This window comes from Phalangium opilio, unplaced genomic scaffold, assembly GCF_054372755.1.
Source record: "Phalangium opilio isolate 3A_F unplaced genomic scaffold, DU_Popi_V2 ptg000041l_1, whole genome shotgun sequence".
NCBI classification, from domain to species: domain Eukaryota; kingdom Metazoa; phylum Arthropoda; class Arachnida; order Opiliones; family Phalangiidae; genus Phalangium; species Phalangium opilio.
Window position 1 is genome coordinate 4,105,135 of NW_028324165.1, and position 26,423 is coordinate 4,131,557.

The 26,423-nt window shown below is 38.5% G+C and overlaps 3 protein-coding genes across 3 annotated transcripts; all 3 read left to right on the top strand.

Annotated features, from left to right (window-relative positions):
- Nucleotides 1-1,606: 1,606 nt before the first annotated feature.
- On the top strand, nt 1,607-5,144 carry LOC149679459 (E-selectin-like). The gene is made up of 6 exons (XM_089835666.1): nt 1,607-1,792; nt 2,390-2,567; nt 2,793-2,987; nt 3,536-3,721; nt 3,802-3,999; nt 4,570-5,144. The coding sequence occupies exons 1-6, from the start codon at nt 1,607-1,609 to the stop codon at nt 4,803-4,805; spliced, it is 1,179 nt and encodes a 392-aa protein (XP_089691792.1). The 3' UTR covers nt 4,806-5,144.
- A 6,579-nt stretch (nt 5,145-11,723) lies between these two features.
- LOC149679460 (serine protease 30-like) lies at nt 11,724-14,888 on the top strand. The gene is made up of 8 exons (XM_089835783.1): nt 11,724-12,124; nt 12,306-12,497; nt 13,328-13,482; nt 13,553-13,646; nt 13,713-13,877; nt 13,981-14,181; nt 14,369-14,581; nt 14,739-14,888. The coding sequence occupies exons 1-8, from the start codon at nt 11,929-11,931 to the stop codon at nt 14,783-14,785; spliced, it is 1,263 nt and encodes a 420-aa protein (XP_089691909.1). The 5' UTR covers nt 11,724-11,928; the 3' UTR covers nt 14,786-14,888.
- On the top strand, nt 14,790-16,034 carry LOC149679461 (chymotrypsin-like elastase family member 2A). The gene is made up of 5 exons (XM_089835784.1): nt 14,790-14,909; nt 14,982-15,075; nt 15,138-15,278; nt 15,414-15,614; nt 15,814-16,034. Exons 1-5 carry the CDS (start codon nt 14,790-14,792, stop codon nt 16,032-16,034), a joined length of 777 nt encoding a protein of 258 aa, XP_089691910.1.
- Nucleotides 16,035-26,423: the final 10,389 nt, after the last annotated feature.

Sequence of the window (26,423 nt, forward strand, 5' to 3'; positions counted from 1 at the left end):
TTTGTTCTTTAAGAAGTCAATTTTAGGCTAATAATTAAGGAAAATAACAAACGTATGTATTCTTTAAGAAGCCAATTTTAGGCTACATGTCGTATGAAAACAAGATGATCAAGAACATAATAATGTATTTTCTTGTTATTTGATAACTATTTTACGTAGTCTCATAAATTTTATTTTATGGTAAATGTTCTAGTTGAAAACAAAGTGGCCAAGACCCAAAATATTAGATTTAAAAGAAATTTATTTAAAAAATATTTAGAGATTTTTTACAGTTTAGTTTTAAATATATTTGTTTGGAAACTTAATATATAAAGATAAAAGGGCTTTAAAGTATAAGTAGAATTTTTTCTTTGCTAATTTTTCTTTAAATGTATGAACGATTCACATAAGGGTAATACAATTCATAATGTAAAGTAATTTTTCATTGCAAGTGTAGTAGAATAATTCTAGATTACGTATTAAGGAGGTCGTCTTGCAATATATATTTTGTAAGCTTAAAAATAACAACAAATATAGGTTCAGTCATGCATTGAATAGTTAAGGTAATAGAATAAAAAAATTATAGATTTTTGGATATTTTAGTTATTTGTCGGTTTAAAGTTTTACTTCTTTAGGGGGTATTCCAAACTAAAATTCTTCGTCATATCGAAACCTGAAGATTATTTCGTCGATAGATAAAGGTTGTTTATATTTAAAAATATAATCGGCGCTCAAGTAAAATCATAACTTTATATAGAAAATAAGGCATAAATTGTTCTAAAATTTATTTTAGGATGTTTAAAAACTCATACAGTAATCCTTAAAAGTTACGGCTAACTTAGGTTTGCCAATTCGTTTTGTCTCTTGGATTATGATTTCTATGCACCGAAAAAGATAAACAAGCCACGAATACTACAATATTTGTCTTTCTCAAAGAAGGTATTGTTAAAAAAAATGAATCTTGGAAGTTTATACATGGAAAATATTTTTGAAACATATGCCATCTTAAAAAATTTCTATAACGAGATTATCAACTATAAGGTATGAAAACCGTAAAAAATAAAGACACCGCGAAGACTTCAATATTTGTCTCTCAATTCCGAACTTATTCGTAAGTTTCAAGAACTTTCTTGGTACAAAAGAAGTTAAATACAATTGAACAAAAGGGGTACATTATAATTTACTATAATCAATTACAAGTAAAATCGTATCTTTAAAAAGTTAATAATCAGAAATTTATACTACATTTTCAAAGACCTCTTTGTCATACTATCATTGCAACTGCTAAATTTGTAAGCAATTTCCTAATTTTTTCTTCCTAATATTAATTTTATAATTTGGAAACGAGAACCGTAATTTGAAATATTTCTACAGACACGACAGTTTTTCGAGCAATATTTAATACGACGAAAGCTTAAAGACTATTGAGTTATTCAGAAGGCTCGTGTTGCGATGTAGTGTCCCCCTAAGACAATTGTTAAGGCGCGAAAAATTTCAAAATTACAGAAAAGCCAAACGAATATTAGCTGCAACAGGCTTTGCTATCAGTAATGAAGATTTAACCGTAATTTATCGATAATACTTTATGTTTCAGTGACTGGCTGTCTAGATCCTGATATTCCGGAGAATGGTCGAATTTATCAAAGATTTAAAAATAATCTCTCATCAAAGTATTACTCATTCGGTGATTTCGCCCTGTTTTCCTGCACTGAGGGATACAATATCGAGCAAGAGTCCAACCAGACTGAAAATCAAGAGTCGAAGAGTCTCTGCACCTCTAAAGGAACGTGGACTAAAATTCCTCGGTGCATCGGTAGTGTTTAATTAATAATAATAGAACAGTCGGAGGTAAAAAACCAGATGACCCAAAGGGCTGGGGCATAATAGTAGCCCCGTTGTTACCTATTTAATTAGCAAATAAATACATGTATAAGAAAAAGAAATACAAAGACCCCTAAGATACAAATACAGAAGTACCCGACCACAAAAATACAAATTCAAAAGTATCCGACACAAAAATACAAATTCAGAAGTATCCGACGACACAGAAGTAAAGATGGTTCCCCCACTCCCCATCACTTTAGGGGTAAACTAAAGGAAGAAAACTCCAAGATTTTATGGAGTCTTCATGGTAAAGTGGTAGAGTGTCTTGTTGGTGAAGGAGACCGAACTGGGACATTTCAGAAACAATTAAGTTAGATTGGAACGGGTTCTTTATAAGTCTTTTTTCTTATATAAAATCAATCGATTGATGATAGTCTTATTTCGATCACCCCAATTAAAACCCACAAAATTAGGGGCTTTTTTTGCTTCAAATTGCGAGGTTCTAAAATCTTTTACGCTCAATTTGATAAGATTTTGACGCTTCTTCATTTCGATATCAAACTATTTTTTATTTTTGTCGCTTAAGAGATCTACTGTTTGCGGCAAATATCTAAACCTTCTACCAGAAGAAGGATCTCACTATCCAATGGACTACATCCTACCCTTTGAGTGTGATCCAGGCTACACCCTAGAGAACCCAAACAAAAAAAGCCGTAAATGTCTCTCAAATGGCAAGTGGACCAGTTACCAGCCCAAATGCATCGGTGAGAATTCATATACAGTGTGAATTAGGAAGCAATTTTTCCCTCCATCAAATTTAACTGAGGATCAGAAATTTCCATTTAAAACAGGGTCGATAGAAACGTTGGTTTAAAGTGAAAATTCTACAACCTGAGTTCAATTCGTGTAGATTATAGCAACTATTATTCCTACACAAATAACGCGCTGAAGTTTGAAAGGTTCATTAATACACACGTGCTTTCCTCTAGAGGTTACATGTGACAGTCCACCCAAAATTCCAAATGCCAGTTTACAAATTACTGCACTCGTGAGAATGACAGCTGGATTCAAAGTGGTTTACGACTGTAACGATGGACACCATATGGTGCCGAAGGGAGAAGATCCTCCGGGACTTAAATGCACTGAAACAGGCCAGTGGTCCGAACCAAACTTCGAATGTCAAAGTGAGTTTGTCTTTTCGTTAAAAATGCCAATGAATCACATATATATTGTATGTTTGTTCTTCCTGACACGCTCCAAATTCATAACAAAATTTGGCCAAACTGCATGCTTTGTTGATATCAGTAACATTTGAGGTAGGTTTTAAAAGTGGTTTTCGTTGAGTTGCACAAGGTTGAGACCGCGAACCTACAGCCATTAAGCCTATTAAGAACTTCCTATTATGGACCAGTAACATTAGAGTTTTATGATTACCACCTCATCGTTTAATTGAAATTGAGAGTTGTAAAAAGTTCCTGAAAACAAAACAAAAAATGGTTGAGAAAATTATGCTTCTAAATAATTAAAAATACTCCTTGGCAAAATTTTTAATTTCAATAATGGAATCTAGGTGGTATTTTATATAACAACAGATGCAATAAAATTAACAAACCTGCGAACGAAAAATGCAACGTTAACTGTATTTTTTTTATGTTTTTTTTTCTGTACGAAAAACTTGGTTAGCGAAGCAAACTTTTATTAATAACTCTACCTACTAATAACGTTATAATAGCAATAACCTGCGTCAAGCCACCGAACATTGAAAACGCAGTATACGAGAAAATATCAGACTCTGGAAGCACTTTTGACTACGGAGATGAAATTCGTTTCGATTGCTTGAAGGATTTCGTTTTGGTAGGCGCAAAAACACTGAATTGTACTGCTAATGGTTGGTCTGACGATTTTCCATCATGTCAAGGTATTTTTAACTTTGTTCCTCATATATGTATATACATATATATTCCCCCACACACACACTTTTGCATACTTATCTTGTAGCTATCTATTGCAAAAACGTTGACCTCCCGGAAGGAGTTGAAATTGAACGTTCTACCAACCCTCTAAACAGCCAAAACAAGTATCCATATCAGACGGAGGTTTTCTACAAATGCGCCTCTCTAAACTACGAACTAATTGGTAGTTCATCTCAAACGTGCACTGAAAATGGATGGAACGGCCGAGAACCGTTTTGTAAATGTACGTATGATACTCGTTAAAGCAAAGCTCGCGTCCAGTGGATCCCCTACAATGTAACTTTCCTACTGAACTCCTTGTTTAGCTTGGCGAAGGCTAGTGGGCGGCATTTCTTATAAATCCCGCCCACAAATACCTTCTGCCTTCGCCAAGCCAAAACTGAAGTACGTCAAGAAAGTCACCTAGTGACACGAAGTCGATGAGATACAGCAATTTACCAGAATAATCTTGAGGGATTTTCACAAGTTTTTGAATTAAGCCTTTAGCTCTGTAGCTCTACAAAATGGAATACAGAAGTTTCAAGTATGTTCTTCTTCATGACCAACTGTATTCATTAATCACCGGACAATTCTCTGCAATTGAAGAGGTCGCATTTCAGAATCGAAACGAAAGCTCAAAGACTATTGAGTTATTCAGAAGGCTCGTGTTGCGATGTAGTGTCCCCTAAGACAATTGTTAAGGCGCGAAAAATTTCAAAATTACAGAAAAGCCAAACGAATATTAGCTGCAACAGGCTTTGCTATCAGTAATGAAGATTTAACCGTAATTTATCGATAATACTTTATGTTCCAGTGACAGGCTGTCTGGATCCTGACATTCCGGAGAATGGTCGAATTTATCAAAGATATAAAAATAATTCCTTATCAAAGTATTACTCATTCGGTGATTTCGCCCTGTTTTCCTGCAACCGGGGATATAAAATGGAGCATGATTCCAACCAGACTGAACAAGGCGACCCAAGGGCTCGTAATAGTAGCCACATCGTACGAGTGAATAGCCCCTCTATACCTACCCTAATGAGTGGATAACCCCTCTATACCTTACCTAACCTACTGTGATTGTTCAATCCTTTACTCCTCAATTCGAACTAGGAAACGATAAAAATGTACTGCGCGTGTGCGACAATTTAAACGAACGTCAACAACAACCAAAAATTATTAATTATAATAAGAAATTACTAAATAATTGTTAAAAGAAGTTAAAAAAATATTCCGCAATATCTTAGCACCAAAAAAATAAACGTCTCTTCGTTTTGAAGCTTTTACAAGAATGAAAGGAAAGGAATGCTGCCCCAAGCTAGTACCTTCTTTTAAAACTCTTCTCGATTTATGGAGAAACGACGTAACTTCTAGTAATAAACACCACCTTTCCAAATACAACGTCGGTATATAGTTCCTTTTGCTTTTTAAAAATCCCCCTCGATTTCTTTGAATTTTGAAATCGGGGGGTGAGATGAAAAGCGTGAAACCCTTATTGTTGACGGGTGACAGGAATTTTAAAGGGAGTATTAAACCTTCCATTTAAATTAAGCCAATACTAAATTCCTCTCTCTCTCTCTCTCTCTCTCTCTAGCTTTAAATATATGGAGCAAACGTAAACCACATTTCACAAAGCTTAACCTTACCTGTACAATTAAATGTATGCTTGCACTTACTATTATAATCCCCATCCTTTTAAAATACACGAACGAAAAATATCACCTCACCACAATTCTCTCACATTCACTCTCCCTTCAATGCCGAACGAAACGTTTTATACTGCCAAAGCAATAAAATAACCATTTCTTCGGTTAGCTCTGACTAACTATTTCTTTGGGTAACTCTGACCACATTCCAAATCGCGAAAAACTACTACGACCACCACACCCACCACCACACCCACACCCACAGGCTCGCGGGACAAACTAATAGCCTCATCGTATATATACGATGTGGCTAAAAACAAGCGTCGAAAAGTCTCTGCACCTCGGACGGAACGTGGACTAAAATTCCTCGGTGCATCGGTAGCGATTTGATTAATAACAGAAGTCCATTAAATTAGTGTTAGGTGTGTAGATATCGTAACACGCAATCTAATTACAATAGTATTTATTTCTCTAATTCATTTCCATACTACAGGTTACGAGCCGCGGTACATAATGATTTATTCGACTCCTGTTATCTTAATTGTAAACTAGGAAGCAACGCCCCCTTTGGTCAATAATCCCCAAAGCTAAAACATTAAAATATATATATGTCTACTGTATAAAAAAACATTAAGACGCTAAAACAAAACATCATTTCCTTTTTTTTTTTTTTTTATAATAATAATATGAAGTTAAAGTTAATTATAGTTCCGTATAGTCCAGGATGTTGCGGAATGTTCTTTCTCTAGTAGACCTCCTTGGCTCAATACGTGGCGTATCCGCAAACGCATGTTGCGACCCTTCGTTGATTCGGGATTGATCGCGTGGATGTATGACCTCTGCTAGTTTGGATGGACCAGGTCCCTTTTCTTGCAACTCTCTTTGAACTGAACTGGAGCTTGTCGATGTGTTTTCTTGTTGTTGCTCGTCTGGTGGTAGCGATTCTGGCGCTTCTGTCGTGGCATCACTAAGTTCGTTAGCTTTTTGTTTTGTTAGGTGGCGACGAGTTCTGTTCCGTCAATCCTTCAGGTGATGAAACGGGCGCCTTGGTGCTACTTGTGTCGACGATTGCAAGGAAACGCAATTGGTTGCGGTGTCTTCGTATTGTCAGTCCTGACTTTGTTCGGACCTCGTACATCAAGAGACCAAGCTGCTTGGTGATGACACCTTGGATCCATTTATCGCCTTGGCCGAAATTTCGTGCGTGTACGGGTTTTCCTAAGAGCCCATGTTCTTCTGTGTTGATTTTAGGGTATACGAGTTGCGATGGATGAAATAAGTCCAGCCGTGTTAGCATTGGTCGATTGAGCATCATTTCCGCTGGTGATGGTCCGCCGTTTATGGGCGTTCTTCGATAGTTCATTAAGAAACGTGCTATGCGAAGTTCTAGCGATCCCACTGTGTGTTTTTGTAGACCCTCGTCAATAAGATTGAGCTCGTGGGTGGAACCGCCGGTGATTTTCTTCAATGTGGTTTTCACCGTGCGCACCGATCGTTCCGCCTGGCCGTTGGAGGCGGGATGATACGGCGCTGTGGTGAGATGGCGAATACCGTTGTCTTTGACGAAGGATTGGAATTCTCCGCTCGTGAAGCACGTGGCGTTATCGGTGATTAAGAGGGGAATTATGCCGAAACGAGTCATGTGTTGTCTAAGGTGTTTTATGACTGTCGCTGATGATGTCGAACTGGTTATATCCACCTCTATCCACTTGGAATACGAATCAACTGTGATCATGAGGTATTTTTGTTCTATTGGTCCAGCAAAATCTATGTGGACCCTGCGCCAGGGTGCTGCGGCAGATGACCATGGTGAAAATTGCTTCGGCGGCATTGGTGCGTGCTTCCTGCAGGTTTCGCAGGAGTTAGATGTTTCCTCTAGATCTTGATCTATGCCCGGCCACCAAACTTTTGCTCTGGCCAATTCTTTCATGGAACGCACTCCCTGGTGTGTACTGTGAAGTTCGTCCGTTATTTTCCGTCTAAGAGCTGCGGGTACGATGACTCTGTTGCCTATGAGTAAGATGCCATTGGCGGTTGATATGTCTGTTGAGCGTCTATGATATTTCTTCAATTCCGATGAAAGCGACTCGGTGTCGCCCGGCCATCCGTGTATGACATGTTTGGTAACCCGGGATAAAATCAGGTCGGACTCCGTTTCTTTTCTCATTGCTTTGGTATCAATCGGGCCGCGGTCGATAGCTTGAATCAGGAACACTGTTTCGGTTGGTAGAGGAGGTTCCGTGTCTCGAGTGGGTAAAGGAAGCCTACTCAATGCATCTGCGTTGCCGTTCATGCTTCCTTTCTTGTACGTGATTCTGTAATTGTAAGCAGATAGCATCAATGCCCACCTCTGCAGGCGAGCTGCGGCCATCGCAGGAACGGGTTTATCTTCTGAGAAAATAACAGTGAGAGGCTTGTGATCGGTGACAAGGGTGAAGCGCTTGCCCAGTAGGTAGTCACGGAAATGTGTGATGCCGAATATTATAGCTAATGCTTCGCGCTCAATTTGGGGGTAGTTCTTCTCGGCTGAGTTTAAGGTACGCGACGCGAACGCGATGGGCCTCTCTACGTTGTCGATGCGGTGCGATATGACGGCGCCGATGCCGACGGGCGAGGCGTCGCAAGCTAGTATGACTTCTCTACTCGGGTCGAACAGCACCAGCAAACCTGATGACTGTATGGCTTGTTTCGCCTTGGCAAACGTGTCTTGGTGTCTTTGAGCCCATTGCCATTTCGTGGATTTGGTCAACAACTCATATAATGGCGAAAGCATGGTAGCCGCATTGGCAACGAAGCGGGAGTAATAATTGATAAGTCCCAAGAATGATCTGAGCTCTTCAACATTTCGCGGTGCTGGGGCATCTCGGATAGCGGCGATCTTCTCTTCTTGAGGGTGTAATCCGTCAGGGTCGAGGCGATAGCCCAAGAAATCAACAGATGTTTTCAAGAATTGGCACTTTTCTTGGTTAAGCTTGAGTCCGGCATCCTCAAATGTTGTAAAAACCTTCCCCAGTTTGTTCAACAGGTCATTTTCGTCTATGCCACCCACGAGGATATCGTCTTGGAAGGGAAGTGAGCATGGATGATCTTGCAATAAGAGTTCCATATGCCTTTGGAAGATGGCTGAAGAGGAAGATACCCCGAAGGGAAGGCGGTTATAGCGGTAGAGGCCTTTCGTGGTGTTGATTATGACGTAGTTCTTTGACTCGTCGTCGAGTTCTAATTGATTGTACGCGTTCCGCATGTCGATTCGGGCGAACGTTTTACACCCCGCTAATTTGGCGAATATGTCGTTGACCTTCGGTAGTGGATATATTTCCGTGTCAATTATCTTGTTGGTAGTAATTTTAAAGTCTCCGCATAGCCTCACGGTGTTGTTTTTCTTGCGGAGAGGCACAATGGGTGTGGCAAAATCCGCATACGCCACTGCGGTTATTATTCCCTCTGATTCCAATCTTCGAAGTTCGTCTTCTACGTCCTCTTTCAAATGGTACGGCAAAGATCGAGCTTTGAAGAACTTCGGTACTGGGGCGTCTTTTCGGATGTGTAACTTGACCTTCACGTTTTTTAAGCAACCCATACCAGGTGAAAAGAGTTGTTTATGTTTCTCCAGTAACTCCTTCAAGGTGTTTTCGCTTGGTTCGATGCGCTGTACCACGAGGTGTGGGTTTGGTATGATGTTGAACTCCGAATATATCCAGTTTCGGCCCATTAAGCTGGGGCGTTGGCCAACAACTATCACCAACGGTAGTTGGAGCGTCTTGCCCTTGTACGTGACGTCGACGACGATGTGGCCTTTAATGTCCAAGGCGTGTCCCGTGTAGGCGACTAAGCGTCCTGGCCCTGGTTGCAATGGTCCGTCATACTTCAATTGGGTTCGTAATGTCGCTTCGGACATGATGGTGTATCCCGAACCGGTGTCGAGTTGGAATGATATCAGGTTGTTGTTTACTGAACAGGTGATCTCTACCATTGGCGGTGGTCCAGTGATGCATACTCTCGACCCACGGGGCGTGGACTGCTGGCCTCTGTCTTTTTCTGAGATGGCGTTTGTCGTGGGTGTCGGTTCGCGCTCTTCGTGTACAGTGAATATGTCATATTCAGGCGAGTGTGTATTTGGCTCGACGTTGTTAATGTTGTATGCTGCATCCGGTGTGTTTGCAATGTGGTTCGCGCTTGTCGGGTATCGTCTCCATTCTGATCGTCCCCTTGTGGGGCGGGTCGTGCGGTGAATGAGTTTCTTTCGGCATGCTTTCGATAAGTGACCAATGGTGTGGCAATCCCGACATTCGTACGTCTTATACGGGCATTCCCATTCTGGATGCCCTGTGCTCGTACATCTTATGCAAGGCTTGTGCTGGAAGTGTCCTGCACGACTTCTAGGGGATGTGTTTCTTGGCTGGGAAGCGGTGTGCAATTGGCGTGACCCGCAGTTCGGTTGAGTGGAGTTGGATATGCGGTTGACAGCTGTGTCGTCGGATGTTTGGCCTTTGATGACGCGGATGTCATTGTCGATGGATTCTAGTGCTACCGCCTTGGCTGTGGCTTTGTCAAGGTCGATGTTTTCGATGTCTAATAGATGTTTTTGCATGCAGTCGTCGTTTATGCCGCAGACGAGACGATCACGCAACATTCGGTTCAGCACTGTTCCAAAATTACAGAATTCTGACAGGTGGCGGATGGCGGTTATATACTCGGTGACGGTTTCGCCTGGTTTTCTATCACGCTTGTAGAATTTAAAACTCTCGACTATTTCCTTCGGGACTGGTTCAAATTGGGCGGAGAGAATGATCATCAATTGGTCGTACGTTTTCGTTTGTGGCTTGTCTGGTGCTACTATGGTCCGTAGTTGAGTGTATGTGGCGGTGCCGATGACCGTCAGGAGGATTGCCCGTTTCTGTTCTTGGACTTTTTGATTATGTATGGCGTTGGCTTCGCTGGTGGGTTTTTCTTTGATTCCGTTTGCGAGGAACACTAGTTCTAGACGTTCCGAATATATCACCCATTTGTCGGTGTCTGGATTGAAAGGCGGAAATTGTCCTATGGCAGTTTGTACTTTCGTCATTTTCGATGTTGTTGTTGTTTGTGGTCTTGCGATGTTTTACGCGGTGGGCGCACGGGATAACTTGATTATGTTTGCGGGGCCACGGTTTGTGACAGTGGCGCGATGTCGGTACGCGTCGTGGTGTTAGGCCTATTACTTTATTTGATTACTACTACTTAGCTCGACTTGTGCGCGATAGTCCGTATCCTATGTCCGTCGCCATTTGTTAGGTGTGTAGATATCGTAACACGCAATCTAATTACAATAGTATTTATTTCTCTAATTCATTTCCATACTACAGGTTACGAGCCGCGGTACATAATGATTTATTCGACTCCCGTTATCTTAATTGTAAACTAGGAAGCAACGCCCCCTTTGGTCAATAATCCCCAAAGCTAAAACATTAAAATATATATATGTCTACTGTATAAAAAAACATTAAGACGCTAAAACATAACAATTAGCTTAGGAAGTAAACAATTACAATAGCTGGTATATCGTACGTCTCTGCTGGGGTAAGAACTCATTATGTCGAGCTCCTTTCTTGGAAGTCTTTCTTCACGTGAGCGGGGCGTGACTTCTTCAGCCCATGAACGCTGGATCTCTAAAGGGACCGGAAAACGGGGTAGACCACTCAATATAGCACGTATCATAAAAAACTGAATGACGTTGACTGTTCCCAAATTAACAGCCCCCATCTCTTACCATTTTATGCTAGAGATGGCTCGGTTTTACAGTGGAAGTGGGTGTTTTCCTCTCCCTTCAGAGATCCAGCGTTCATTTTCAGCCAATAGCTGTTTCTGTCTAAATAGAGCAATTTTTAGCGTACGAGTCGGACCTAAACCGGAGATCTGAGAAAAGTTATCGCGATGTGGCGAATGTGTTGCCCTTCTTCAATATTGCTACACAAGAGAGGGAGTCCCAAACCCCGCTTTTGGTTACTTCCTAGGCTAATTTAATGGACTGCTGTTAATAATAATAGAACAGTAGGAGATAAAAACAAGGTGACCCAAAGGGCTGGGGCATAATAGTAGCCACGTCGTTATCGATTTAATTAGCACATAAATCAAAAGAAAAGAAATATAAAGACCCCAAAGATGCAAATTCAGAAGTATCCGACCCCAAAAATTCAAATCCAGAAGTATCCGACCCCAAAAATTCAAATCCAGAAGTATCCTACCCCTAAAATTAAAATCCAGAAGTATCCGACCCCAAAAATTCAAATTCAGAAGTATCCTACCCCAAAAATACAAATTCAGAAGTATCCGACCCCAAAAATACAAATTCAGAAGTATCCGACGACACAAAAATAAAATAAATTTTCGGATAGCTATAAAGCCAATTATAATAAATTTTGTTACTAATTTCCTATAACGACTTTCAAATAGTTTGCCCAGATTAAGCTCCACCCCCTCCAAATTTCAGACCCTAGCAACGCTCCTGTTTTTTAATAGAAAATGTTTTTATTCTTTTGCGTTAAGAGATGTTCTGCTTACGGCCAGAACATGCGGAAAACGGCAGATACCAAAACCTTCTACCAGAAGAAGGATCTCACTATCCAGTGGACTACGTCCTACCCTTTGAGTGTGATCCAGGCTACACCCTAAAGAATCCAAACATTAAAAGCCGTAAATGTCACTCAAATGGCAAGTGGACCGGTTCCCATCCCAAATGCATCGGTGAGAAGTGTGGATTAGCAAACAATTTTTCCTCCTTCCAGTTCTAAAATCTTTTATGTTCAATTTGATAAGATTTTGACTCTTCTTTATTTCGATATCAAACTATTTTTTGTTTTTGTCGATTAAGAGATCTACTGCTTACGACAAATTTCTTAGTGATTTAAATGAATTACCTAAATAGGTTTGCAGTGTGGACCTCCGCCACGAATAAATGATGAAACTTTGCGGTATTATCAAAGAGATTATTATCCTGTTGGATCGCGAGCCGGTGTGCAGTGCTACCCAGGATTTATCAAAAGAAAAGAAGAAGTTACTTGTCTTGAGAATGGAAAGTGGGATGTTGAGGATACGCTGTGCCAGGGAAGCTTTAAAGGTTTAAATGATAATTCATTATCGGGAAGTGTAATTTTATTATAAAATCAAGCATTTCTCAGCTCGCGATTGTGGTCCTGTTCCTCCTATTGAAAATGGCGCCTTAAAAATTTACCCAAGTGATGAGTTATATTTTATTGGGGCCGTGACCGTTGTACGTTGTGATCGTGGCTACCTTCAAAAAATGCCACTAGATACTCCCAAAATCATGGGGTTGAGTTTAATGGCTGTTTTTAGCTCCGCCCTCATAGACTAGTTCTGATTGGTTCCTGCCTTTGGAAAGGTAAAATTTATGTGTTGAAGATCAGCCAGAATATTAGGGGTGCCACAGAAGCCGACATTTTCTTTAAATCATTTATAAACGATTTAAATGCTGACACTAGCTCAATTTACCATTTTGGAACGTTTATTAAAATGTTCGCCAGCCACCCTGCTTCGGTACCTTTCTCATCGTCTTTGAGCGGATTAGAAACTTCCAACACTGGTATTGACAAATCAGATTTTTGTCTAATTCGAGGCAGTTGCTATCCCACGAGCTGCATTAAAGGCTCATTTAAAAATAAATGGAGCAATCGGAATCTGTACTTCTTACTTCTTCTCTCAGTTCTTGCACAATAATGCAAACGTTTATTCCGCAATATAACCTAGTCGAAAATGTTTAATGGTCAAAAGGACGAAATATATTCATATTCCATTAATTTTAAAAAAACAACTAGTGCACTTTACAGTAATATTTCTAGCACGCTAGAAGAAAATACTGCTTAACCCGAACATTTCCCAGCGTTTCGAAAAAACTATCAACCCTTAACTGGACCAATTCTTTTAATTTAGATTATTCAGTGTGTGGTAAAGGCTTCGATAGTTCGAGTGTGGTGAATAATTTGTCAAACCCAAATATTTCGGACGCCGATAACTCGACGTTGCAAAGATGGCCTTGGACGGTGCAATTATTTACCATAAAAAGTGGCAAAAGCTACGTACCAACGGTGGGTCTTTTTTATCGAAATAATTTACACAGCTATTTCAATCTGGATATAAAATCATTATTTATTGCAGTGTCTAGGTTCTTTGATAGACAAAGAATGGGTCTTAACCTCCGGGCTTTGTTTCGCAAAAGACATTAATCCTCGTCGTATTTTAACGAAAACGGGTATGGTGCGCGTTATATTGGTAACGCATGCAACTTTAATAAAGTTAAAATTTGGTATTCTGGTAGGCTTCGATAAATATCATCTCTCAGTCGCCAAAAGAATAGTGCCTGTTGAAAACAGAGCTGAAGATAAGAATATGTGGATCGCAAATGCTGCCTTAATTAAGCTCAAGAAACCAGTTACATTTTCACAATTCGCTCATCCCGTCTGTTTACCAGAAGCACTAGAAGGTAAGAAACGTTCCTTTTCAAGAAGGAATTTTATGGGGACAGCGCTGATAAAATAGATTCTATAAATTTAGCAATTAAATTTTACTAGTTAATTTTTTCGTAGTTTTTTCTAAACCTCGGGGTCCTGAAAAGACTGTCTACAGTAGCTCTTGGTCGAAAGGTATACAGAACGGGAGACATGGTGATATCGGGCAGATGCACATGGCGATTCAGACAAAAGAAGACTGCTCTAATAGCCTTAGTAAAGATTTGGCCAGTGAAAAAAAATTGGACCCAAACATATTTTGCGCAGTCGACAACGCCGGTGAGTATTAAAACCAAAACGTTTGCATCTTAGGGTATAAATTCGCTTTTTGAACAGGTACATTTTCTTAATGGTGGTTTCGTCTCAATTATTTAAAACTATTACCAATAAGCTAACATGCCACATATGTTTGCTAATGGTAGTAATTTGAGGGAAATAATAAACCAAATGAACGTTTTTGTTTCAGGAGTTCTTGACGTGTGTGGACCAGATTTGGGTAGCCCCCTGTATCAATACGTCGTAACTTCAGGAAATCAAGCGCGGTGGGTGCAAATGGGAATCGCCTCGGCCTTTGAAAATCAGGTCAACGGAGAACTGAATTGCTTAAACCCGAGTCGCTTCTATGATCTGTTCCTTGACGTTTCGAGGATTGTATCTTCCATTAGAAACATAGTTAAAAGTAAGGGTCCCTATATATTTTTATAAGTAATATAAACCGAACAACTAGTACGCTTTACAACAATATTTCTCATACACTAAATTTAAATACTGCTTAACCCGATGATCACCTAGTGTTTCATAAAAACTAGCGTGTTGATTTCATGTATTGTACGCAGTTTCCATTCAATTCAGATTATTCAGTGTGTGGTATAGACTTCGATAGTTCCATGGTGGTGAATGGTTTGTCAAGTCACAATATTTCGGACGCCGATCAGTCGACGTTGAAAAGATGGCCTTGGACGGTGCAATTATTTACCATTAAAAGTGAAAAAAGCTACGTACCAACCGTGGGTCTTTTGTTATCGAAATAATTTAGAACAGGTATTTCAATGTAGATATAAAATCATTATTTATTGTAGTGTCTAGGTTCTTTGATAGACAAAGAATGGATCTTAACCTCCGGGCTTTGTTTCGTAAAAAACTTTAACCCTCGTCGTATTTTAACGAAATCGGGTATGGTGAGCTTTAAAAATTAGTAAAGCGTGCAACTTCAATAAAGTTATGTATTTCGGTAGGAATCGATAAATATCATCTATCAGTCGCCGATAGAATAGTGCATATTGAAAACGGAGCTGATAAAATGTGGACTGCAAATGCTGCCTTAATTAAACTCAAGAAACCGGTTACAATATGTTCATACCGTCTGTTTACCCGATGTACAAGAAGGTAAGAAATGTGTCTTTCCAAGAAGGCATTTTTAGGGGAAAGCGCCGATAATATACATTGTCTCAATTCAACGTAACGGTATTGACTTAGGTTATAATAAATTTTACGAGTTAATTTTTTCGTAGGTTTTTCTAAATCTCAGGGTCCTGAAAAGACTGTCTACAGTAGCTCGTGGTCGAAAGGTATACAGAACGGGAGACATGGTGATATCGAGCAGATGCGCATGGCCATTCAGACAAAAGAAAACTGCTCTAATAGCCTTAGTAAGGATATGGTCAGTGTAGAAAAATTGGGACCAAACATATTTTGTGCTGTCGACAACGCCGGTGAGTTTCAATACCAAAACGTTTCCGTTAGGGTATAAAACGCATTTGAAACAGATTCGCTTTGCTTATGGTGGTTTTCGTTAGATAATATAACAACGTCTGCAATATAAACATCAAAAATATGTCACCATATTTAATCAAAATCCAGTTTCCTTCTTTGTTTTGAAATGATGAACCCAAATGAGCGTTTTTGTTTCAGGAGTTCTTGACGTGTGTGGACCAGATTTGGGTAGTCCCTTGTATCATTACGTCATAACTTCAGGAAATCAAGCGCGGTGGGTGCAAATGGGAATCGCCTCAGCCTTTGAGAATCAGGTCGACGGCGAAATGAAGTGCTTAAACCCGAGTCGTTTCTATGATCTGTTCCTTGACGTTTGGAAGATTATATCTTCCATCAGGAACATAATTAAAAGTTCCTAATATAGTTTTGTAACTCTTGATCCATAGTTATTAACCACACTTTGTAAATTTATCGATTACGTTGAGAAATAAATACAGAAATTTTATCATATATTAGTACATTCTTTTCAAGTGTTAGAGCATTACTTTGAATCGGTAATTGCTTTAAACCCTGACGATGTAATATAGTCACTAATTCACAATTTTTAAAAAGTTTATCTGGTCTATTTTTTTCTACAAAGTTTAATATGGAATATCACTCCGCATGGCTTTGAAAATATGTACAAATGCACCAAAACGCTATCAAGCTTTAAAATTCTCAAAACATGCTTCTTTTTTTTCAGTACCAAACTTAAAATCACCGAATTTATTTCAAAATGTCGCTTGAAATTACTTAACCGCACTTATTGTGACTGCACAGTCTGCTCTCTTTAACAGGTTAATTCCCACATTTGACCGATTTCGGAAATAAATTACCTTTTTCCCACCAGAGAGAATTTATAATAGGGAGTAGAAACTGAGGAATATTATGTAGCTCAAAAATCACGTAATCAACAAAACTGGTCAGGTCTATTTCCGGTACTATTTTTTGTGGCCCCTCCCTCTAGGGTGGGTCTAGAATGTTGTGGGAGGGTCTAGGGGAGATGGACACTACCTTTTTAGGGAAAGGGAAACGCCTGACTTAAAATAACTCCAAATGGCGCCAGTCGCACTCGAAATCGCGAACCATTATTGGGTAATTGTACAAGCAACAGGGATTGATGGCAAACTTTAAAATTAAAGTAGAATCATGTGACCGGAAATTTACCTGGCCAGTTTTAGCGTCGCAAGCTACTTGTTTGAGCTACATTGTATTTAGCACTGTCAAGGGCAAGAACTTCCACTCCCTAATATAAATTCTCTCTGTTCCCACAGAGCCTAAAACCATACCAAAATTTCCCGCACATTGGCAACACTGCGCGGCACCCAACGAAGTGTCGCCCAATGGTGTCGCTTCCCCAAAGAGGAGAGAGAGGAAGATAGAAACGCGCTTTATAAAATCAACTGAAAAATGGGAAAATAGGGGGGGGAAGTAAAAACAATTTTCGGTACGTTTAGTTTTAGGACGCACATCCTTTGCGCATAAGGGGATTGACCTCCTCGCCTTAACTCTGTCATCCCCTGTCAAATGTGCGCGAGAAAGCAGCGCTCAGGCGCCGCGGTGTAGCGTAGATTTACCCCCGTTTTCACCACGCATGGATCAAGGATGATAGGGGGTGGATACGAATTCTGAGAGAAATACGCGCCGTAACTTCGGACGCGATTGGGTCTGGTGGGACGCTAAAAATTGGGGAGGAATTCTCGGGACGAAAGGCAGGTGGGCTACCTCAGAACTAGACCCTATTTAGCGCCATCGTCTTGGCCTAATTTTGCATACATATGCCAAAGTTATTTTAAACTTTTTTCTCATAAATAAAATTTGCAACTGATACGCTTAATTTTATATAGAGTTAATATTTAATAAATATTGCTTCGAAATTGTTCCAAAAATAATAGTGTACGTAGATGACGCTGCAATAGGGAAACGCCGGTAGGGATTTATTTGAACGCACTGGGCGTCACCTAGAGTTGTTACTTCCTATTTCAAGGATGATTGAAAAGATTAATCATTTGGTTAAAAAAATGGAATTTAACTTCTAAGGAAACCAAACATGATTTTACTATGTTTGAAAAAACTTACATAGATTTTTAAATCTTTTCTTCTTTAACGCATAAAAATGATCATTTTACGCCATAGTTAGAAGTTGAAAACATTATTTAATCAAATGTTTGATCTTATAATCCTTTCAATCCCCCTTGAAAGCGGAACAAATAACTCTATCAGACGCGTTTAGCGCCGTCAAAGAAATTCCTACCGGCGTTTCCCTATAGCTGCTTCAATAAATTTTCTATCAAAGTTTCAAGTAGGAGTAATAATCTACAGAGTTGGGCACTCCACCTTAGATAGATTTTTTTCCTATCAAACTATCATAGATGGCGAAACTATCAATTCTTCTGGCTATATTTTAGAGTGGAACTCCTTCTTAGATAGATTTTTTTCCTCTCAAACTATCATAGATGGCGGAACTATCAACTCTTCTGACTATATTTTAGACTGACATTGCTGGTTAGATAGATATTTTTCCTCTCAAACTATCATAGATAGCGAAACTATCAACTCTTGACTATATTTTAGACTGACACTGCTGGTTAGATAGATATTTTTCCTCTCAAACTATCATATTTGGCGAAACTATCAATTCTTCTAGCTATATTTTAGACGGGCATTATTTGTTAGATAGATTTTTTCCCTCTCAACAAATCATAGATGGTGAAACTATCAAATCTTCCTTCAATATGTTAGATTGGCTCTCATTGTTAGATAGATTTTTTTGCCTATCAAATCAAATTGAAATCTTTAGGAACGACTAAATTAATCGATTATTTAATTTCCGGACTTTAAATTTGATTGTTTTCGATCAAACTGATTTGGGCTCTACCTAATTTTACTCTGTTTAATCGATTCCTGATATTTCCTGATTTTGTAGAATTTCTAATATTTTCATATATTCATATAATTTCCATAATCTCATTTCTCAAGTTTGACTTTTAACTGTCTATAGTTCAAAAGCTACTATCCAAACTTTTTCAAATTATTCGCCCTTGATTTAATCTAAACCATCTACTATAAACGGTTAACTAATAATAATTAAAGCCAAAAATTGCAATTAAAAACTGTGGGTAGTAAAAATCAGAAAATCTACACTTTAATTTATCTACTTCTACGTTTGGATGATTTCGTGGAATCGCTCTTCCTCCTCGAGTAGTCGTTCACATCAGTGACAGCACGGAGCTTCTATATACAAGAAGCTCCGTCTTCACAGTTTGAACTGTTGAACCATCGTTTATTTTATTTTTATTTATTTGTTTGAGAGGGTTATAACGACCACCAAGTACAGAATCTTCTTATAGAATAAACCTACACTTGCTCACGTTCAAATATATTAAAAACTTCGATATCATTCAAAAAACGACTTATCTTTCCTGAAATTTTCATAACTATCAAAATTGCCTATCAAAGATTAGCAAATAATTTTTTAAAATGAAATCAGAAAAGAGATGTCGCCAAATAAAATCACTCAAAGAATCAATATATTTCTCAAGGAATAATGCCTATCATTTTTTATGATTTCTAAAAGATGGGGTTAGTAGCCAGATCACGTTGAGAATCGATATTTTTCTCTAGAAGATTTCAACGAATCAATGAATCATATCAACTTCGAGTGCACTTTCTAAGCTATCAAACTCAATCGATCATTATAATTCAAATTTTTCTCGAAAATAACTATCAAAATTGATACTTTGATAGGGGCAGATTTAGTTTTCTATCGTATCAAGTGGTAAAACTATCAAATGATATGATAGTGCCCATCTATGATAATCTAACGCGAGGACAGGAGATGCAGCTTCGCGGCAGAATAGACAACATATTTATCTTTGTGGTTTTGAAGAACGCGTCGTCTGCTACTCATTCTGGAGTGAGATGTTGAAGAAAAACTTGAAATATGTAAACTTCAAGCACAGACTCAAGCAGTGCAACCGTGTTAGGGGAAATACCTGTCGCATTGCCGAATGCGATAGCTACACATTTTCAAATAAAAATACAAGTTTTCATCGGTTTCCCAAAGAAGAACCCGTTAAAAACTGGATTTTTGGCATGGCGCGACCGATTTTTTTAACCGACGGTGGCGCGAGCAGCTTGCCTCGTGAAGCGCGTGGTCGGGTGCGCTATGCCAGAATTTTTCTATCAAAGTTTCCCCTTTTCTCTCGTGTCGGGGGGGAAACCACGAAGAGAGAAATTTTTTGAAAGAGCTATTGCAGCGTCATCTACGTGCACTATTATTTTAGCAACAATTTCGAAACAATAATTATTAAATATTAACTCTATATAAAATTTAATGTTTCAATTGCAAATTTAGAAATTTTATTTATGAGAATAAAGTTCAAAATAACTTTGGCAATATGCATGCAAAATAAGGCCAACACGATGGCGCTAAGTAGGGTCTAGTTCTGAGGTAGCCCACCTGCCTTTCGTCCCGAGTATTCCTTCCCCATTTTTAGCGTCCCACCAGACCCAATCGCGTCCGAAGTTACGGCACGTATTTCTCTCAGAATTTGTATCCACCCCCTATCATCCTTGCATGGATCCCGGCTGCCTATACTGATTCTCTCTCCCCGTCCCTCTCTTCTTCATCCGCTCCAGCGCCCTTATCGATCAAGTCGATGCGCAGCGACATCTGTTTGCTGAAGGTTGAAACGGTCGAGGCGCGAAATTCAAACTAAAGCTTACGGTTCTAAGTTCTAATATAATGTTATGTTACCTTAACTTTTCCTTTCAGCTTTCTCTTACTCGACAAAGTAATCTTATTATTAATAAAGTATTTTAATTTGAAATACATGTAATAAAATGTTAAATGAATGATAACTAAACTTGAAAACTAAGTTTCACAGGTCTGCAGTTTCGTTTACCGATATTTTCGATATACAGACGTATAGTGCTGCGAGTTTCGGATAGAAAACTTCTTGCATTAATCTCCCACATACTGTATGTAAATGTTTCACGAAGAGTGAGTAAAATGACCCTGACTGACGTCTTGTATAGATACCGATTAAAAGATGAAATTTCTTATCAATTTTATTCCAATTTCTGTAATTTGACTCCGTTTATTTGAATTGCTTTGCTCAATTCTAAGAAATCTTTACGTCTCAAATATCATTCCAAAATTGTTTGGATCATTTCATAAATACGTATCCTAGGCAATCGCGAGCAAAAATGTATAACTATTAATATATTTTAAGTAAAAATAGTTTACCCATGGTTTTTTGTCACGTTTAGGAAGTATCCTCTCAAAGTTAAGAAAGGTTGACATCGAGGGGGAAACCACTAAGAAAATTTTGTACACCTGATTTCAGATTTCAAATGACTTCAATTGAACTATCATAGACTTCATTTGACTTCAAAGACTTCACTAACTGTATTTGATTTCAGATGACTTCAATAAAATTTATAAAGACTTCAAGTGACTTCAATATAATTTATAAAGACTTCAAGTGACTTCAATACAATTTATAAAGACTTCAAGTGACTTCAATACAATTTATAAAGACTTCAAGTGACTTCAATATAATTTATAGACTTCAAGTGACTTCATTACATTTTATAGACTTCAAGTGACTTCAATAGAATTTGTAAAGACTTCTAGTGACTTCAACATAATTTAAAGACTTCAAGTGACTTCAATAGAATTTATAGACTAGAGCCGATTTCTATTTTTTTCTCAAGACTTCATTAAATTGTAATAATTAAAAATATCTATGTACTTCGCTATTAAGTACTAAGGTGCAGCGCAACCGAAAGCAATATATCTATGCAGAATTATTTGGCGCAGATACAAGCCCGGATAGTATACTGATCCATTTGATCGTCGCTTATGTCTCAAGAATTCTGCGACGTTTCACGCGGTAAACTATGATCACGTGATCGGCATAGATATGTTAAAAGGGTAGATAGATACACAATTCTTAGACCTTTTCACACTTATGGCCGCGCATGAGCAGTTGCAAGTTTGTTGCCACGAGTTTTACACTTCTATGGAGTTAACGTGTAAAATAAACTACGATGGACGTGTTTTAAAACGTTTTGTAATTTAATACTAAAATAAAATGCCTAGTATTCAAACCGAGAGAGTAAAATTAAAACCATGTTAAGAAATAAACAGTGTTTAAGTTCTAATGGGGACGGTGCAAAGATAATAGTTGGTTAAAACTCACTAAGCCTCGGCGATCGTATGGGATAATCGCTTCATCGGCGGACATCGCCGATGCCGTGCCGTGCCCGGCCCCGAAAGCGCCGCGAATAACACGCTCGTAAGCCTTAGCGCCCAATTTGGTCTCTAGAATTACTAGAATATTATAAACTACCCCAATTTTACGTCTATCAATTGAATTCGATAAAATTTCACCTAGGAAGTTCAATTTATACTTTTACAACCATTAATACAACACTGTTTTATAAGAATAAACTCGAATGCCTAACTAGTAAGGTAAAAGCAATGGTTACATAAATACGACTGGCAACAAACATCGTTTCTGCGCTTGCTCACCTCTCGAGAATTTTACCCCCTTTTCACCCTCGCTCTAAGTGTGAAAAGGTCTATTCAGTAGTTTTTGCAAGGGGTCGGTCATTCATGAAATTCCGTACGCTACCCGCGAAATCCAACTTAAGAAATCTCACAAAAAATCCGAAATCAATAACGAAATAACAAAACAGTAAAGAAATCACAAAATCAGTAGAGAAATCACAAAATCAGTAAAGATACCACAAAATCAACAAAGAAATCACAAAATCAGTAACGAAATCGCGAAATCCATTAGAAAATTCACGAAATCCAAGCTCAAAAGAAATCACAAAATCCAACGAAATCAATTGAAATATCCCAAAATCTGCCGAAATCATGGAAAAAATCCGAGGAAATCACGGGGAAAATTGCAAAATCCGTTGCATTTTATCGAACTTTGAAATCAAACAAAATCCGACGAAATCAATGGAAATCCGACGAAATCAAACGAAATCCGAAGAAATCAAATTGGATTTCGAAATCCCGTACACTTTTTCCAAAACGTTTGACCCCTCAGGTTTTTGAAACTGATTATCGTCTGATTCATACTCGAATTCATAGTTCAGAGAACTAGAAGACACAATTTTTAAATTGGCTGCTTGTATGCTGTATTTTGAAGGTTCCCAATTTAGTTAAATAGTAGTTTAAATTAAGCCAATTAAACTTCGCCACAAACAAAAATATATAGATTTTACGAATATTCTTTGAAAACGGAATGATTAGCAGACGACAATAAGTTCAAAAAGGAAAAAATTCTGGGGAAGAGTGTCTGGCACAAGAGTCTGGTAGCATTGCACCTCCGAAAACGGCTGAAAATTGAGGGATCAAGACCAGGGCCCCCCCTGTTTGACTGGAAAATTTATAGGACATTGTCCACTGTAGTGTGGAGAAATAGTATCACATCTCCATAGTCAAACTATCAAAACTTCCAAAATTTTATTGGTCAAACTGTCCAGTGACCCCCTTAGTTTTTAACAAAATTATGGCACATTTTAAAATTCCAGTGTCCTATGCTTATTTCCGGCCCTGATCAAGACTATTGAAAATAAAATTTGAAGAAAAGGAAATTTCCACTTATGAAAGACGGAATTTCAATAGACTTCAAGGGATTTTTCTAGCACTTCATTTGACTTCAAGAGATTTCCAACGGACTTCGTATGACTTCTAAGAGACTTCAAGAGATTTCCGAGAGACTTCAAGAGATTTCCAAGAGACTTCAAGAGATTTCCAAGAGACTTCAAGAGATTTCCAAGAGACTTCAAGAGATTTCAAAGGGACTTCGTATGACTTCAGAGAAACTTCAAGAGATTTCAAAGGGATTTCGTATGACTTCAAGAGACTTCCGAGAGACTTCGAATGACTTCAAGCGATTTCCAAGGGACTTCGCATGACTTCAAGGGATTCTCTAGGGACTTCCTAAGACTTCCGAGATTTCAACTAAACTTTGCGATTTATAGAGACTTCAAAAACAATTTATGGACTTCAATTGTGATTTCAAAAATTTTGTACACCTGATTTCACAAGTGGTTTCCCCCTCGGTTGACATTTTAGAAAATGTCTACCACCAGTTCATACTTAATTGTGGCCGCAAGTCTTTGTGCTATTTTACATCTATCACAACAAAACAGTCAGTATATACTACCATAAGTTTATAAGATATGTTCCATAAGCTTGTCACTGGTTACTGAGAGCTTGTCATGAAGTGACGTAGGTGAAACGTCATAGATTCACGTAAAGCGACGTCTGTTGAGGCGCTGTCCAAGGCTTAGTACAGACTAAATAGGAAGATGGACTGCAATTTTAACCGAGTGTAGTCAATTTTCGTTTGTCGTTCTCGAACTAGCTCTCAGAAAGTCTCTAGCATTAAGAAGTATATAATAATAATAATAATCTAAGCTTTGCCTACGAAGGGATTTCCACACTAAGCCTGTGGCTTGTTTACAGGTGGGTCCCTTTACAATGCATAGAGGGGTGGTGGCTAGCCCCTACGCCACAGCTAACCGACAGCGCCCTAAACTAACTATTACCGTTAACCTCTGCAAGTTTTGATGGAAAGGAGAAACCGGGTTAGACCGCGGAGGAAAACTCCTTTAACAAGCGGGGAGAGAACTTGCAAACTCTACGCAGAAGGATTTGTTCCCAGATTTTCACCCGGTGCCACAGTCCGGGATCGAACCCGGGATCCTCTTGCTGCGAGGCGAAAGCGCTAACCGCTACGCCACCCCACATCATATGTAGTTTCATACTTATGGAACTCATCTTATAAACTTATGATACTACAAGGACCCTTTCCAAAATAGATTCGGGGCACAGTATCGACTGCTTGATATAGGGTTAAGCCGGAACATCCAGTTTGTGGACACAAAGACGTTAGATAAGGCTTCAAATGTACCAGTTTACAAAAGTTCTTTTGTTAAAAGCCATATCTAATTTCTTGGTTGTCCACATACCGTTTGGATGTTGCTTCTTAACAAAATAAGGTGGTCAAACCCCAATTTTTGTTAACTATAAAAACATATGCTTTTAATTTCAACCAGTATCGTCCTCGATTATTCCACATAACTTGACACAAGTTATTTTGGTTTTTGAAACCATGCAGGCTTGGTTTTTTTTAAGTCTTGAAAAACAAACTCACACACGAGACAGATTATTTTCCGCAATAGTCAACGCTGGCCCTCTATACAAGGAAAATGGCTGTAGAAAAGCCTAAAGATCGAAACCTTCGCTATCGCTTACATCCGCATGAATAGGGGCCTTTTAGAAAGCACGGGGCTAAATCATGAGTACTTGGTTCTGATTGTTATATTGTTTTGCATAAAAACCGAAACAAGTCTTCTATTGCAAATATATTTAGTTATATAGTGGAGATTTCAATGCAGCGAAAAACAATATTTGTTGTATAAAATATGAGCCGTTATAAAAATACAACCACACCCAATATTGTACAGCTTCCAATTTGTTGTTTTCGCTAACAAGAATCTCATAAACCTTATAGGAGTTGGGTAAAGTGGACGCTTTGACAATAGCATAACCAAACAACGAGAAATTTGCGATTAGAATTCTAGTATACGAAGGTCACTCTAAACTTCACAAATCAGTTTAAAGCTAGTTTTTTAGTGGTTTTTTACTTTTCTTACTTTTTTCATTTTAACCCATATTCATCTGAAAATTAACGAAACTATGGTTTTACGTACAGTTCGGTTATGCGGAGAGCCAAGATTAATCAACGGAGGCTACAAAATTGAAGGGTCGTTTCTCGTTTTTCTTTGTGACGATGGCTACCAACTTAATGGCCCAGCAAGGTCTAAATGCATTGGACGAAAATGGCATCCTGATCCTAATTCGGTGGAATGTCAAAGTAATTAATACACTGCAAGCGGAAAATTAAAAAAAAATTAATTATTGTCTTTTGACTAATTTGTTTTTAGAAAAATCGGAGGATATGATTGAGGCGAAAGAAAATGATGATCAAAATTGTCCGACACCACCCATTATCAGAAACGGAAAGGTGGGTCCGCATAGAGAGAATGACGAACCCTATCGTGTTGGAGATGTACTTCTCGTGCATTGCGACTTTTACTACAAGGCTGTTCAAGGAGACACTTACCTTCGATGCATAGAGGGCCCACGATGGAGCGGCACATTTCCAATATGCCTTCGTAAACACTTTAACACATTTCTTATCACATAAGAAAGTTTCCCTTGTTGTCTACATATTGCGAAAATGATGGATCAGAAATGCGGACTGAGTATATCACTCTTACTATCAAATTTTCAGCTCAATTTCAATCTTATTCTCATGAAATTATCATTAATATAATTTTTGGAAGTTTTTAAATCATGGAAACAATTTTCAAGAAATTTGACCGAGTTTAACTTAATTAAAATATTTTGATCACAAAAATTATGAAAGTTTTCTGGACATAAAGGGTTTACCCAATCCAATTGTGATCCATCGTTCTTTATTAAATTCAGTATATATTACAACTGGAACAAATATAAATCTGAACGAGGTGTGACCAGTGTGATCAAGTTAAGATGCAATTCCCATTTTTGACGCGTAATGAAATTCAGATAATCGAGATCTTTTAGATTGAGATTGGCTGATTAAAAAATAAAAAGTATAAATCTTGCCAGTTTGTATGCAACTTTAGTTCTGATTTTCAAAGGGATTTCGTTCGATTACGGAACGGTAGCCAGGCTCATACTCTGT

Excerpts from the sequence above, each read along its gene's own strand:
- LOC149679459 (XM_089835666.1), top strand. The coding sequence starts at position 1,607 with ATGGTCGAATTTATCAAAGATTTAAAAATAATCTCTCATCAAAGTATT. Across the intron at positions 1,793-2,389 it reads TAAAATTCCTCGGTGCATCG|AGATCTACTGTTTGCGGCAA; the intron begins GTAGTGTTTAAT and ends TTGTCGCTTAAG. Across the intron at positions 2,568-2,792 it reads TTACCAGCCCAAATGCATCG|AGGTTACATGTGACAGTCCA; the intron begins GTGAGAATTCAT and ends GCTTTCCTCTAG.
- LOC149679460 (XM_089835783.1), top strand. The coding sequence starts at position 11,929 with ATGTTCTGCTTACGGCCAGAACATGCGGAAAACGGCAGATACCAAAAC. Across the intron at positions 13,647-13,712 it reads TCGTATTTTAACGAAAACGG|GCTTCGATAAATATCATCTC; the intron begins GTATGGTGCGCG and ends GTATTCTGGTAG. Across the intron at positions 13,878-13,980 it reads TTTACCAGAAGCACTAGAAG|TTTTTTCTAAACCTCGGGGT; the intron begins GTAAGAAACGTT and ends ATTTTTTCGTAG.
- LOC149679461 (XM_089835784.1), top strand. The coding sequence starts at position 14,790 with ATGGTGGTGAATGGTTTGTCAAGTCACAATATTTCGGACGCCGATCAG. Across the intron at positions 14,910-14,981 it reads AAAAAAGCTACGTACCAACC|TGTCTAGGTTCTTTGATAGA; the intron begins GTGGGTCTTTTG and ends TATTTATTGTAG. Across the intron at positions 15,615-15,813 it reads TTGTGCTGTCGACAACGCCG|GAGTTCTTGACGTGTGTGGA; the intron begins GTGAGTTTCAAT and ends TTTTTGTTTCAG.